This window comes from Dipodomys spectabilis, unplaced genomic scaffold (assembly GCF_019054845.1).
Source record: "Dipodomys spectabilis isolate Male_0828 unplaced genomic scaffold, ASM1905484v1 ptg000289l, whole genome shotgun sequence".
In the NCBI taxonomy this organism is placed as follows: domain Eukaryota; kingdom Metazoa; phylum Chordata; class Mammalia; order Rodentia; family Heteromyidae; genus Dipodomys; species Dipodomys spectabilis.
The window spans coordinates 7,102,479-7,115,820 of record NW_024870966.1 but is presented as its reverse complement, the minus strand read 5'-3'; the positions used below and the strand labels follow the sequence as shown (position 1 = coordinate 7,115,820).

General features: G+C 51.0%; 1 protein-coding gene across 1 annotated transcript in view; it reads right to left on the bottom strand.

Annotated features, from left to right (window-relative positions):
• The window catches only part of Dock1 (dedicator of cytokinesis 1), a 439,069-nt gene that overhangs the window by 17,711 nt on the left and 408,016 nt on the right, over positions 1-13,342 (bottom strand). Inside the window, exons 43-47 of the mRNA XM_042701327.1 lie at positions 12,617-12,701; positions 8,099-8,185; positions 6,547-6,723; positions 5,499-5,582; positions 1,498-1,635 (exon numbers count right to left, since the gene is read on the bottom strand). Coding sequence (XP_042557261.1) covers positions 1,498-1,635; positions 5,499-5,582; positions 6,547-6,723; positions 8,099-8,185; positions 12,617-12,701 — 571 coding nt within the window. The remainder of the gene's footprint in view (positions 1-1,497; positions 1,636-5,498; positions 5,583-6,546; positions 6,724-8,098; positions 8,186-12,616; positions 12,702-13,342) is intronic.

The window sequence follows — 13,342 nt, the reverse complement described above, 5'->3', positions numbered from 1 at the left end:
CAGCTCCTGGAGACAAAGCTCTTTTGGGTTTTGTCCCAAAGTCCCACTGTCTCCGCAGAGATGGGCAGGAGGCGTGGTGGGGGTGAGGCTGCCGCAGAAAGGGCTGATCTCCAGTGGAGAAGGCTGCTGTGCAGCACAGGACGCTGTCCTCAAGAAGACACATGCCCTTCACCCCCACAGACCCCTCACCCCAGCTTCCCGCCCCTGCGTCCTCACCCGGAGAATGCGCCCCAGCAGAGAAGGGACAGGAACGATGCCTGGCAGAGCCCGACACCTGCCTGGGATTCAGAGATAGGCACTAAACGATGGTCAAAACAGGAAGCTTTTCACTTGGAAACTTGAAGATCACACAAGTGTTTGTTTCTAGAAAGAATTAAGAGTCGGGAGGAACTTTTCAAGGGCTGCCTTCCGACACACTCTGCAACTCTTGCAGCCTCTCAGCCCTGACTGTAAGGAGCTGCGAGCTCTGAGCTCATCAAGCATTCTCAACGCTTCTGACTCACACGGGGGTCCTTCAGTGTGTGAGGAGGAGGGGGATGGGGAGGAGGGGGAAGGGAATGAGGAGGAAGGGGTGAGGAGGCAGAGGAGGAGGAAGAAGAGGGGAAGGAGGAGGGAGAAGGGAGAGGAAAGGGAGGGAAAGAGAAGGGGGAAGAGGGAAGGGGGGGAGGAAGATGGGGCGAGGGGGAGGAGGAGGAGGGAAGCACCCTGCTTCCAAGGCTGGGTTGCTGCGCCTCCTGCTGGGCTGTCTGTCCCAGGCTCCCATCTGCTGGCCTTGTAGCCGGAGCGCTGCTGACTACCTGGGCCCAGGACTCCCGACACCCTCGTCTCAGGACGCCAGCTCTGAGCCTTGGACGCAGGGCCTAGCCAGGGAGGCAGGAGCGCATCTGGATCACTTCTACTGCAAAGCTTTTTGCATTATTAAAAATCCTAAGCAGCTTCTGTCAGGCTCCTGACGCAGCCCTGACACTTTCCACCGGCTCATCAGAAGGCCAGATTCTCCCATCATCCTGCCCTTGAGGGGCCTCCTGACACTGGAGGCCAGGCCTTCCTTCCTCTGCCCTGACGCGCCTGCGTCCATGCGGCCTCTGGCCCGCCGCTCCGTTCCCGCCTCCCTCTGGGCCTGGACCATTTCTATTCATCCAGCAGGTGTGCCTTTGGCATTCATTTCAGCCTCAGAACCTCCTCTCTCCTCCCTTCCCGGCTCCCGTGTGTAGGGGCTGACCATGGACTGGGCACACGTGTGCTGCCCTGTGCGGGTGGAGCGTGCCTGGAGGCCTGAGACCTGCTGGGTGACGTGGGTCTCTGTCCACAGTGCCGCCACCGAGGGCCGACTGCCCAGCAGGTGACTGGAGCAGATCCAAGAACGGTGACTCATGCCAACATTTCCCATTTCTGGAAGGAGGTAGATGGATGGGTGGGGAACTCACAGACAAGGTCTCTCACGTGCACACCCAGCTTCCCCACTGCGGGCACAGCCCAGCGTGGCACCCTTCTTACCATGGTTCGGATGCCATATTGCTTCTCCACCTTCTCCCTCAGCTGCTTGAAGCAGGCTTCCATTCGCTCATGGAACGGCCTGAGAGCCTCTGTGACCTTGTCTCCATGAATCCTGATCCCTTCAGCAAGAAACGGAATCTGAAAAACATACAGGTTCATGGTCCCGATTCTGGGGTGTGTGGTCTAGAGAGAGCGATGCACTTCAGGAGGGGGTAGGGCATGATACAAGATGCACCTGCTTCTGCTTGGTGTTTCTAAATCAAGCTGATGGATTAAGCTCTCATCACCCCCAAAGACCAAGATATTTAGACGCAGCGCACTGGGTGTTGCCGGGGCCAGGTGGGTGAGGGACCCACTGCCTTGCTGGGCTCCTATGCTCTGCTGGCCCAGAGGGAACTCCCCAGCGCTTTTCACTGGCGTTGGGGAAGAAATGCACTTGGAATCTGATCAGTTGCATGTTTTTCTGTGACCAAAGGGTCACGTTGGAGGCCAACAATTTTTAGTTAAGAATATTGTCTTTACAGGTAATTGAGAACCCTACTCTAAACCACGAGAATCTAATGACGTGATCTAGAGTCCCACTGGATATTCTGATGTAGGAAGGAAAACTAAATTTATTCATCCCGAAGACTAAAAATAATCTCTTCTCTGCCAACACTGCTGTCACAAGACATACATGCCGACACTTCAATCCCCGAGAGCGGCCATGGCTCTGACCTCTCCTGCCGTCCCGAGAAGCCTTGTCACTCTCTCGGCCGCACAGACCCTCTGAGCAGAGGTGGGAACAGGTCTCCGTCCCTGACCTCTGCTCCCCACACCCGCCCAACGTGTCTAAAGGTAGAAGATAGCTACCTGCGCGGACTGGGCACTAGACACTTCTCAGTGCGCAAAGAGGCTGCCTCTCACTCATTTCTTATTAAATAGAAATACCGATTAAAAGCAGAGTTTCCTAATAGGACAGAATACCAATCTAAAGGAGCACATTTATCAAGAAGAGAGATAATAAGTAGGCACTTGGATTTTATGGGAGCAAATTCAAGAAATCTTATCAAGATGAGTCAACCTGTGAGATGCACTTCGTCGACATTTATACCGTATATACCCCGCGGCTGCTGGTTCTCCTGGCACTCCAGGGGGGCTCCCTGAGCCCCTCGGCCCCCCCCCCCTCCTGTCCACACGGTCCCCAGCCTGCTCTCAGGTGGCACTAGCACTAAAGGGGGTTTTGCTGACAGTTGGACTAAACCCAAGGCAACCCAACTGTCCCGTTCTGGGACACTGCGTAGGTGAGACTGTAACATAGACGGGCATCGTAATGTTCCATGTGAATTTCACACGCAGAGGCAGCTTCCCCGGCATTCATGGCTAGCACTGCGAGTGCTCACTGTGGAGCCCTTTTGTTTTCTGGCCTCTGCTTTGGGGGAAGGCAAAGGCATGCTGGGACAACTTTGAGGAGCGTGGCAAATGTGTTGTAACTATCGGGGGGCAAAGGCCAGTGGGGGCGGGAACGCCATCTCCACGTGAGGACTGCTAGCCTAGCCCCCGGCGGCATTTTAGAATGACCTTGTTCAAATGAGCAAAATGCAATCTAATCATTTCTCTGCTGGTTATTTTTTGTCTTTATAATAAGTCTTTTATTGGTCAGATTCTTTGCATTAAAGAAGCTACCAGCTTCTGGTACTTATTTTGTGGAGGGTACTTATTTTGTGCACTGGTACTACTTAAACTACAATCTGGCAAATAAAGTGGACTGGCTAAAACCTTCTTAGAGTGAGGTGCTGGTGGCTGTAAACGCAGCTTCTTAGGAGGATGGATCTGGAGGACTGTGACTAGAAGTCAGCCTGGGCAGAAAAGTCCTCAAGACTCCATTTCCAAAATAGCCAGCAAAAAGCTAGGCTGGAGTTGTGGGCTCAAGCAAGTCCAGCAAGCACAAAGTCCTAAGTGTAAACTCCAGTACTTCCCCTACCTACCTCCTCCCCCCACCCAAAAAAGGGAAAGAATAGTATCTGCCTCAGGGCTATGACTATTTGGGCTCAACTACAGCTGTGATTGTAGATGAATGGAAATAAAAAGATTCTGTGGCACCTAAATTACACAGAGAAGACACAGACCTAGGGCCTGCAATGGTCTTTGAAGGCCCTTTAGTTTGGTGGCTCTGCTATGGCTATGATTTAAAATCAGGCAAATTCCTGAACTCCATTAAGGATTACCTCACGGCCCAGCAAGTGTACCCCAAGAACCTTAATTGGCTGTAGGAGGACCCCAGAATCTGCATTTCTAAGGTGCTTCCCAAAGCCAGAAGCAAGGACTTTCCCAGAGTCTACCTCTAGCTATTCAATAGGAGCCTGCAGGCTGAATGATGCATTTGAGATCTCCTGGTACCCACACCCAAGGCTGGCCAGCGATGCGGGGCATGTGAAATCCCTGCTTCAGGCTCTGAGGGCACCAGGCCTAGCCAAGGGGACGGCTCCTGTCAGAGGCTGGGGGGTGAGGCGGGTGGTGACAAGCCAGTTTGATCTTACCCATGCCCAAGGAGAAATATGTAGCATGGCAGCAGTGTGATGGGAGGCTGTCTAGGTTCACCTCCCAGCACTCAGCAACAACAGGTGCACTGGTGGGAAGAAAGCACCGGGCCTTGCGGGACGTGCCTCACAGCCTGGCCTGACTTCGGTCTTGGTGCGGGCAGCTCAGTCAGTACCACACTCTACTTCAGAGCCAGCTCACAGAACGGAGGCACTGCCAGGGCCAGTCCGCCAGCCTCCACCAAGGGCTGCGGGGGCATGGGAGACCAGTGGCTTGCACACGTACACAAGTGACACAGACCGCACACAAGTCCTGGGACTCCCGGGAGGAAATCTGCTGTGCCCCATACAGCTTCAAGAGAAACCTCAAACCAACTCAGCTAGTGGACAAAACCACCACAGAGCATTCTGATAGTGCCCGAGCGCTCCGGTTTTTAATGAACACAATACTCAATTGCTGATATGAAGACAGGGGTTTCCAAAACATTTGCCAATGAAACAAAATCACAGGTGATGTTCTGAATATGTATTTTCCCTCCCCCTTTGATTTAATGAAGTTGCTAGAAAACTGGTTCAACTTTCCTGCAAGCTGCTTCAGAATTCCTCCTTTAATATAGTTATTAGGGGTGATGGCACAAGGCTGACATAAAGTTGCTCTCTAGGGAACAAATTATTTTCCTCGATAGGACTTAAAACTCTAAAAATCCAATTTGCTGTAAAAGCTTACAGGGGGGGAAAATCAATAGAACTTCTGCAGACCAAACTAGTTTTTTTTTTTGTGTTACAGCATTCACAGGAGTTTTGAGTTTTGTATCTTTTAGTGTCTACAGCATTCAACATTTAGTATCTATCTATCTATCTATCTATCTATCTATCTATCTATCTATCTATCTATCTATCTATCTATCTATTGTCTAATCATGGTATTAAAGGACCACTCCCAACAAGAGGCTTACTTTCCATGCAAAGAAATCATGGTTGGGTAACGGAGCACAGGGCACTCTTCAGGGGTCCCAGGAGTGAATGGGAAGGAAATAATATGCAGAATGAAGCTGGGGAAGCAGACAGACCAGAAGCCACTCCCAGCTCGCAGCCTCCGAGCAGAGGGAGCGAGGCTGCCTGCGGCTTCCAACCTACAGCTTCTCAAGGACTTCAGCAATCACACCGGGCCTTTCTTTGGGTGGGCTGGGGCTCCAGGGCTCTGGGCTCTCCCTGATGTTCTTGTGTTGTACCACCACAAAGACTTCCTAGCAGCTAAGATACCAAGGGGAGCCAAGACGTCTTGCATGTTTGCAAGAGAGTTTCCTGGGAGTTCAAGTTGACAGTGCAGCCTGAGAGTTGAGCTGAGAGTGAACTGTGGGGGTGGTGTAGGGCGGTTATCTGAGGGAATCATATTGGGAATTCACCCAGAGGCACTCAGACCTCAGTCCAGAGGCCTCCACACCAGCCTCGGCGGTGCGGGGATTTCATGAGACATCTTACCTGCCAGGCTATGAGGTCCTTGAGCTTCTCTATCTGCCCGTGGGCCTCAGGGTGCTCCTGCAGGTACCGGTCTGTGAAGAAGGCCTGTGAAGAGACAGAAGTGCTCAGAGTAGCAGCTCATCCCGCATGGGGTTTTACACACCAGGCCTTAGGGAGAAGAGCTGGGCGTAAGACGGCCCCACCCTGGCCTCTTGAGCTCCTGGCAGACTCAGTGTTAGGCCCCTCGCCAGGCCAGGGAAGGAAGTCAAGCACAAGTGGTAGACAGAGCGTCTGGGCAGCCACAGTGGCCACTCACCGATGGCATCCTCTCCTGAGAGCCCAGCAAATCTCCAGCTGGCCTGAGCCGCTTGGTCTTGCTAGACGGCAGTGAGTACGGCCCTCCCAGTCCCCACCCTACACCTGCCAAGGCCTGACTTGCTTTTCTCCACCCCCATAGCACTATCTCCGGTGCTGGCCTTTCTGCCTCAGTCTTTCTCTAGAGCAGATCACAGAAGCACTGCCTATGAGGACACCTGGCATGAGCAAACCCGCCTTGGCCAACTGCTCAGCTGTGCTGTGGCTGCATCGGGAAAACCACCACAGGAAGAAGCACAGGACCGGCAGAGTCCACACGTAGGCAGACTGATCTAGTCCACAGCCCACAACCTTCAACTCCTGCCCATTCCTACCGAGCTACCGTCCAGCGAGATCAGCGGGCCAGCTCCTTGGCCAGGGTCATCATCCTTGTCTAAACCTCTGGAGACCTCTGTCTGTCTCTCCAGTGGAATCAGTGGGGCCTAATCATCCCACAGCTGAAAGCTACCCAAAGGCTGCTCTCCAAGCTAGCCTGGTGTGGACGGGCCACTGGGGCTCTCAGGCTGAGGATGACGGCTCGGTGCTGGCATCTGGCCTCACGTTCCATCCCTGCAGACCGCCGGGGCTGCCATGAGCCCTGGGTCTGCTGAGGTGGCTCAGGGACACGGAGAAGCTCTCGTGCTCTGGGAGTTGTGACTAGCAGGCTCAGCCTGCCCCGGGGCAGGGTGGGGAGGAGGACAGGGGTGTCACATGCCTTCTCGTAGTTTGCAAAGCCTCCCATAACGGCGGGGTCCACGATGCCGTTCAGGAGCATGGACAGGGGGTTGATGGGCAGGCCGGGGTCGTCCAGGTGCTGCTGCACCATGCTGCTGATCTTGTCATTGGTCAGCTGCATGGTCTCGATGGCGTTCTCCAGCGGGCTGATCTCCACCTACGAGGATGAGGAGGCCGGAGCGGCGTTGGGGGGGAGGGGCAGGCTTCCTGCTCTCCCCTGAACAGCACCCTCACCAAAGCCCAGGCTCCCTCCACCTGCTGGTCAGTGAGCTTCCACATCCCAGCCGCGGGGCTCCCAGCATCCCAGGTGTCAGAAGCCATGCGGGCAGAAGTATCCGGATCGGTACCTGTTTATAACCTACTGTTACACGTAAGGCCTGTCTAAGCTAAAGTGAGTATGTCCCCAGGAGGGGCACGCAAAGAGCCCAGGGCTCCTTCCTACAGGCCCGTAGATGGGGGAGGGGGCCCAGAGCTCAAGCCCACGTGCACAAAGGAGGAGGGTGGGCTTGGCTGGAAAGAGAATTTCAGGAGGCCTCACTGAGAGCGAAATGGTGAGTACCATCCCCAGGGGCAGGATCCAGTCCAGTGAAGACTCAAAGATAAAAATGTATTTCAGCCAGTGCTGGTAGCTCAAGCCCATCATTCTAGCTACTCAGGAGGCTGAGATCTGAGGACCACAGTTTGAAGCCAATCTGGGCTGAAAAAGTCTACGAGATTCTTCTCTCCAATTTACCACCAGAAGTGGAGCTATGGCTCAAGCAGAACACTAGCCTTGAGTGGAAAAGCTGAGGGATAGTGCCTAGGGCCTCGGTGCATGTACATGCACGCACACACACACACACACAGACACACACACACACACACACACACACACACGGCAAACAAACAAGAACAACATATTTCAAACAGGTCTCTGAGTGTGGGCCATGACACTTTGGTACACGTGACCTGACATTTGCTGCCCAAGTCTGCTTCACGAGATGCAGCCGTCCCACGGCATTGCGATGTGAGCTTCTTGTAAATGGAACTGCCCCACAGCAAGGCAGGATAAAGCGAGGGAGAAGGAAACGATGATTCTTTAAAAAAATGCCCAGAGAGGGGTGTATTTTCAGGCTATTTTTACTTGAAATGAGCAAGTACTATTAATTAAGTTGTTTGTCATGTAAATGGTAATAAAAACCATCAGGAAGAAAGATCTGGTAAGGAGTTTATGTAAATGGGAATTTGTTTTAAACTTCTCATTTACTTAAGGGAGGAAACTGTCAAAACATCACAGCTATGACTGAAATGAAATACTGCAGGAGGGAGAAAGAGGTCCTGGGGCTGCTCTTAGCAGCGGGCGTGAGGTGCGTGGGATTCCAAGGCTCTTCCCGGCTGGAGCTGGGCGAAGGGACACTGACCCTTCCACAACAGGTCACATAGTGACCTGACCACAGGACCTGCAGCCAGCCACAGTGACCACCAGGCTCCAGCTGGGGGGAAGGGTGGGTCAGGGCAGGGTAGTAGCAGGTCCTTCTGAAGGGTGTCCTTACCATGAAAACAGATTTGACCTCAAACCACCTTAAGATCCCTGGCAGCTTATATGCTGTAGTGTATATGGTTCTCTCGATCCACATGTTCTGTGAAAAGAACACATGACATGGTTAGGGGAACGCTCTGCCCTCTGGTGTGGAGGTCTCCTCCAGAACCAGGTCCTGCTGTGTCCGGGCCAGGCAGGCATGAGCCATGGATGGGGCTCTCGGGAGTCAGATTCCACCTGACAGCACAGCACACTGCAGAGTGGTCTCTTTCAGGGCCAATATTGCCCAGCTCTCATGTGTATGGCAAAGACTATAACAGGAGAGCAGGGGAGATGTCAGTCCTTCTAAACACAAGTGGGGTCCCTCTTCCATAAACGAAATTCGGCCAGGTACCAGTGGCTCACACCTGTAATCCCAGCTACTGGGAGGCTGAGATATGAGGATCGCAATTCAAAGCTAGCCCAGGTAGGAAAGTCTGTGAAACTCTTATCTCCAGTAAACTACCAGAAAACTGGAAGTGATGCTATGGCTCAAGTGGTAGAGCACTCGCCTTAAGCTGAAGAACTGAGGGACAACACCCAGGCCCAGAGTTCAAGCCCCATGACTGACAGAAAGAAAGAAAGAAAGAAAGAAAGAAAGAAAGAAAGAAAGAAAGAAAGAAAGAAAGAAAGAAAGAAAGAAAGAAAGAAAGAAAGAAAGAAAGAAAGAAAGAAAGAAAAGAAAGAAATTCTGAGAAGATTTCAACTGAGTTTTGCAAAAGTCTTACTGAGGTTTCAAGAGAAACTCAAATGGCGCTTTAAGAGATAGGATTTAATATAATCTAATATTGAATGCCTGCATTTTAATCAAATTAATATGCTGGGTGCTGGTGGCTCACACCTATAATCCTAGCTACTCTAGAGGCTGAGATCTGACCATCTCAACTTAACTCCAGTGCATCAGCACAAGGTCAGAAATGGAGCTATGGCTCAAGTGGTGGAGAATCAGCCTGAGAGAAAGAACGAACAAACAGTACCCAGCCCCTCATTTGGAGCCAGTACAGGCATACACACATACATGAAAGTAGTTTGTATTTACATGTGAACATAAAGATTTGGAAATAGAAGGGAGAAAGTTATTCATTCTGCAAACAAGGAAAGCTAAACATTTTAGTATCCATCCTTCAAGACTTCTTACAAAGTATTGTATCTGACATGTTATGCATATTTTAAACAAAAATACTATTTAGCACTGAATGTGGTGACTCATTTCTGTAATCCTAGAGGTAGAGATCAGGAGAAATGTATCTCAGGGCCAGTTAGGCATAAAGGTCGCAAGATTATGTGAACTAATAAGAAGCTGAGTATGCCAGGCACTGGGGGCTCACACTGTAATCCTAGTGACATGGGAGGTCAACCTAGGCAGAAAGTATCTTGAGACTGAGAGCTGAGTGTGGTGGCACACCTCTATAATCCCAACTGTGAAGGAAAGCTTAATGTGGGTAGGTCATCAGACAGGCACTTGTGCAGGAAGTGAGGCCTCATCTCAGCAATAACCAGCAGTAGAACAGGGCTGGAGGTTCAGTGGCAAAAGAGCCTCCAAATAACTGCAAGGCCTTGAGTTCAAAACCCAGTACTACTACAAGAATTTTGTTTTTTACAGCTCAGCATGGCAGTGTGTGGCGTCATACCGGCTGCCAAGCCCGCTAGGGCAAAACTGTGAGATGCCATCTCAGAAATCACCAAGAAAATAAAGGCTGGAGGTGCCCCATGTATTGCCAAAAACAAACAAACAAGCCAGATGTCCACGCCTATAATCCTAGCTACTCAGGAGGCTAAGATCTGAGGATTGCGATTCAAAGCCAGCCAGTCAGGAAAGTCCATGAGACTTTCAAGAAACTACCAAAAAAGCCAGAAGTGGAGCTGTGGCTCAAGTGGAAGCGTGCTACCCTTGATCAAAAAAGCTTAGAGACAGTGCCTGGGCCAGGAGTTCCAGCCCCAGGACCCCAGACAAATGAACAAACAAATGTTGCCCAGGGACAGCACCCAGGCCCCAAGACTGGAAAACCAACCAACCAAGCAAAACCCACAGTGCCGTTTTGTAACAGGTATTTCTGTGAAGTGGTACACTACACATGGCAGGACAGTGCGATGCCAAGCACAGTTCTTCCCGTCACGGCTGAGCTGAGCGCCAGGGGCAAACCATAACCCTTCGTGCCACCGCTGGCTTGGGCCTGTCTAACTTTGGATCACAGACTACTGTTCTGGACGTTCCCTCCCTCTTCCCAGAGCAGAGTCTGCTAACAAGAGTCCAGACAGAGATCAATGGATGACCGTTCTAGAAAGCTGGTCTGGATCTTAGAAACCTCTGAGAGTCCAGGGAAAAAGGGGGGGGGGCACCTGGGGACAGAGGTGGGCTTCTGTCTCTCAGGCCAGCTCCGTAGGGGACCTGCCCAAGAGGGGAGCTGGTCTACCACACTTGCCTGCATCTCCCCACCTCATACCCGGACAGGGCCCGGGGTCCATCCTGGGCCTTTGGCCAGCTCCTCCTAACCCAGCCATATCAGTGTGCCCCTACATGCCCTTGCTTGCAGGACTTCCTTAAGATTTAGAGATCTGAGTGGTCACAGCTAAGTCTCAGCCACCAGCCCTGGGACCTGAGGCGACCAGGCTCCCTGAAGAAGAGGCTTTCCAGCACACACTATCTGGAAGCCTCGGGCTTTGTCAAGCACGCAACCATCTTATGTGAGGGCCTAAAAGGGGCCATCAGGGGATTTCAGAGACATCTAGAAGCCGGCTGACCTCTGAGGCTTAGCACAGCTCAGAACGTTAGGAGTCTCAGTTATTCTTAGCTCGGCTCCGTCTTGCGGTGCGCCCCGTGACTCGCGGCACGCCCCGTTGGCAATTCGCTTGACCTCCTTGTGTCTTTTCCTCACAGTGTTAAGGAGACACACGTCTCCAGATGGGAGACATGGGAGGGAAATGTGTAAATCCTGAAGCCAAAAGGCACGGCATAAGGAAAAGTGTAACTGTTCAAGGTACACATTCCCTAGCCATCCGCTACCCTGGCAAGCGTGCCCGTACTGCGTGCGCCCAGACGGTGTCTCTCGCTGCAGGCACCACTTAACCAAGAAAGCCAGGATGCTGGCATTCGCCAAGAAACAGCAACCAATCTTGACAAGAACGGAGTTATAGATTTTTAGGATTCCTGCAGCTCCAGGCTCCAGTTATTATCCAAATACACTGGCCTCAGAGCAGGGGGGGATGTCCCCAAGGTGGCTTCTAGGAGGAGGGACAGGCAATGAGGAAGCTGGGGACTCCTGGGGAGAGAGGTGGACGCCCTCCCTGGGGCAGCCCTGGGGGACACGCTGGAGCTCTGCTCTGGCTCAGGAACAGGTGCTCATTCACCTCTGACTCCAGAGCCAGCCAGCCTGCAGCCAAAAAGCTATTTCAGTGCTGCTGGTCTCCCTAGGGCTCCCTGAGGCTAAGGGATCCCACGATCTGAGCACACAGAGGAGCCTCGGGGAGGGCGTCTGGGCAGGAGGAAGAAGTGTTCACATTCTTAAGAGCTGCTGCATCTGATGTATGTTAGCAATGGAATCCGTGATGCCGGTTTGGATAAATAACTAGTTTCTGTGGAGTTTTGAATGTAAGGCCTCTTGTTTGCTAGGCAGGCCTCCCATTTGAGCCCTTTCTTGCTTTAATTATTTTTCAAGTACGCCTTCCCACTTACTGCCCGGAGCTGTCTGAGACCAAGGCCTTCCATCTCCCACCACCACATCCAGCTCGTTTGTTGAGATGAAACTTTGTGAATGAGTTGCCCTGGCTGGCTTTGAACTTTGACTGGTCCAAGTGCATGAGCACTGTATCCATCATGAAAGGTTAAGGGGACATACGTTACTATTTCCATGATACTCATGCCGTGGTTGGCAACAAGACACAAATATTTGGTAATGTCTGGAAATCTTTAGGGTCACAACTGTACAAACCATAATGTGCACAGTCCATAATACAATCACATAGCCCGTAAAGTGCAGCACTGGGTGGAATCCTTGATACAGCATGGAGAGCTACAGGGAGGTTGAGGCTGGGCTCTGGATTGTGTGAATATCTGTTCTAGATCCAGCTCATCTGACCACTGTCACTGGAGAAGGCCTGGGAAGTCTACACTTGTAACCAGGGATACGGGTGACTGGGGTGAGCAGGAAGGCCAACAAAGAAACAAACACAGCACCTTCATAGCTTTGGGCATCTTGTGATCTGTCTGTCTGTCTGTCTGTCTGTCTATGTTCTATATGCCATCTACCTGCATGTCTATGCATCTATCATCTATGTATCCACCATCTGCCAATATATCATCTATCAAAATTATCCTATTCTATATTGTCTGTGGTAGTCCTGAGACTACATTTCTTCCTAAGCATTTTTAGTGGTAGAATTAAGGGTATTTTGGGGGGTGGGGAAGGGGTAGGGAAGGAGTAGTTTGCTTCAGTAGTGAATAAATAATAAATACATAGATATATGTTGTGTGTGTGTGGTTTTTTTTTTTTACCGCAAATTCATTATCTGGGTTTTTCTCTCCTTTCCGGATTGGCCGTGAATATTCAAATCTCTGGACTTCATTCACCCTGTAAAAACTGTAGAGACAGATAATCATTAGAAATTTTACCTGAAAAATAGCCAATCTTCTTTTAGACATGGTGTCCTGTCTCAAACACTGAAGGCCAAAGCATTCCCAGCAGTGACCTGCAGCTGATGGTCTCATGAGAGAAATGTAGGTAGATAGAAAGATCACCTGAGATTTCCCTTTCTTCCTATTCCTGCTGGTCTTCAGGGGGTAATTGGCACTGGGAATGGAAAGGTAATGCAAAGGAAAAGACAAGGGCTTGCACAATCAATAAATAGTGTTTATCCTTTTGAGCACTAATCCTTTAGGAGTTTAATTCAATAACTTAGTAAAGTATTTAGACAATTTAATAATTTGTTATTTTTTATGTAAAAATTATTGTGCTCATTGCGTATGCGCGTGTGTGTATGCTGGTACTGGAGCTTAAATTCAGGGCTTGGGCACTGTTCCTCAGCTTTTTCACTCAACGGTGATACTCTACACCTTGAGCCACAGATCTACTTCTAGTTTTCTAGTGGTTAATTGGAGATAAGAGTCTCATGGACTTTCCTGTCCAGGCTGGCCTTGAACTGGGATCCTCAGATCTCAGAAGCAAGGATTACAGACAAGAGGCACCAGCACCCAGTTTTACTTTCAACATTGTGGTGTTTA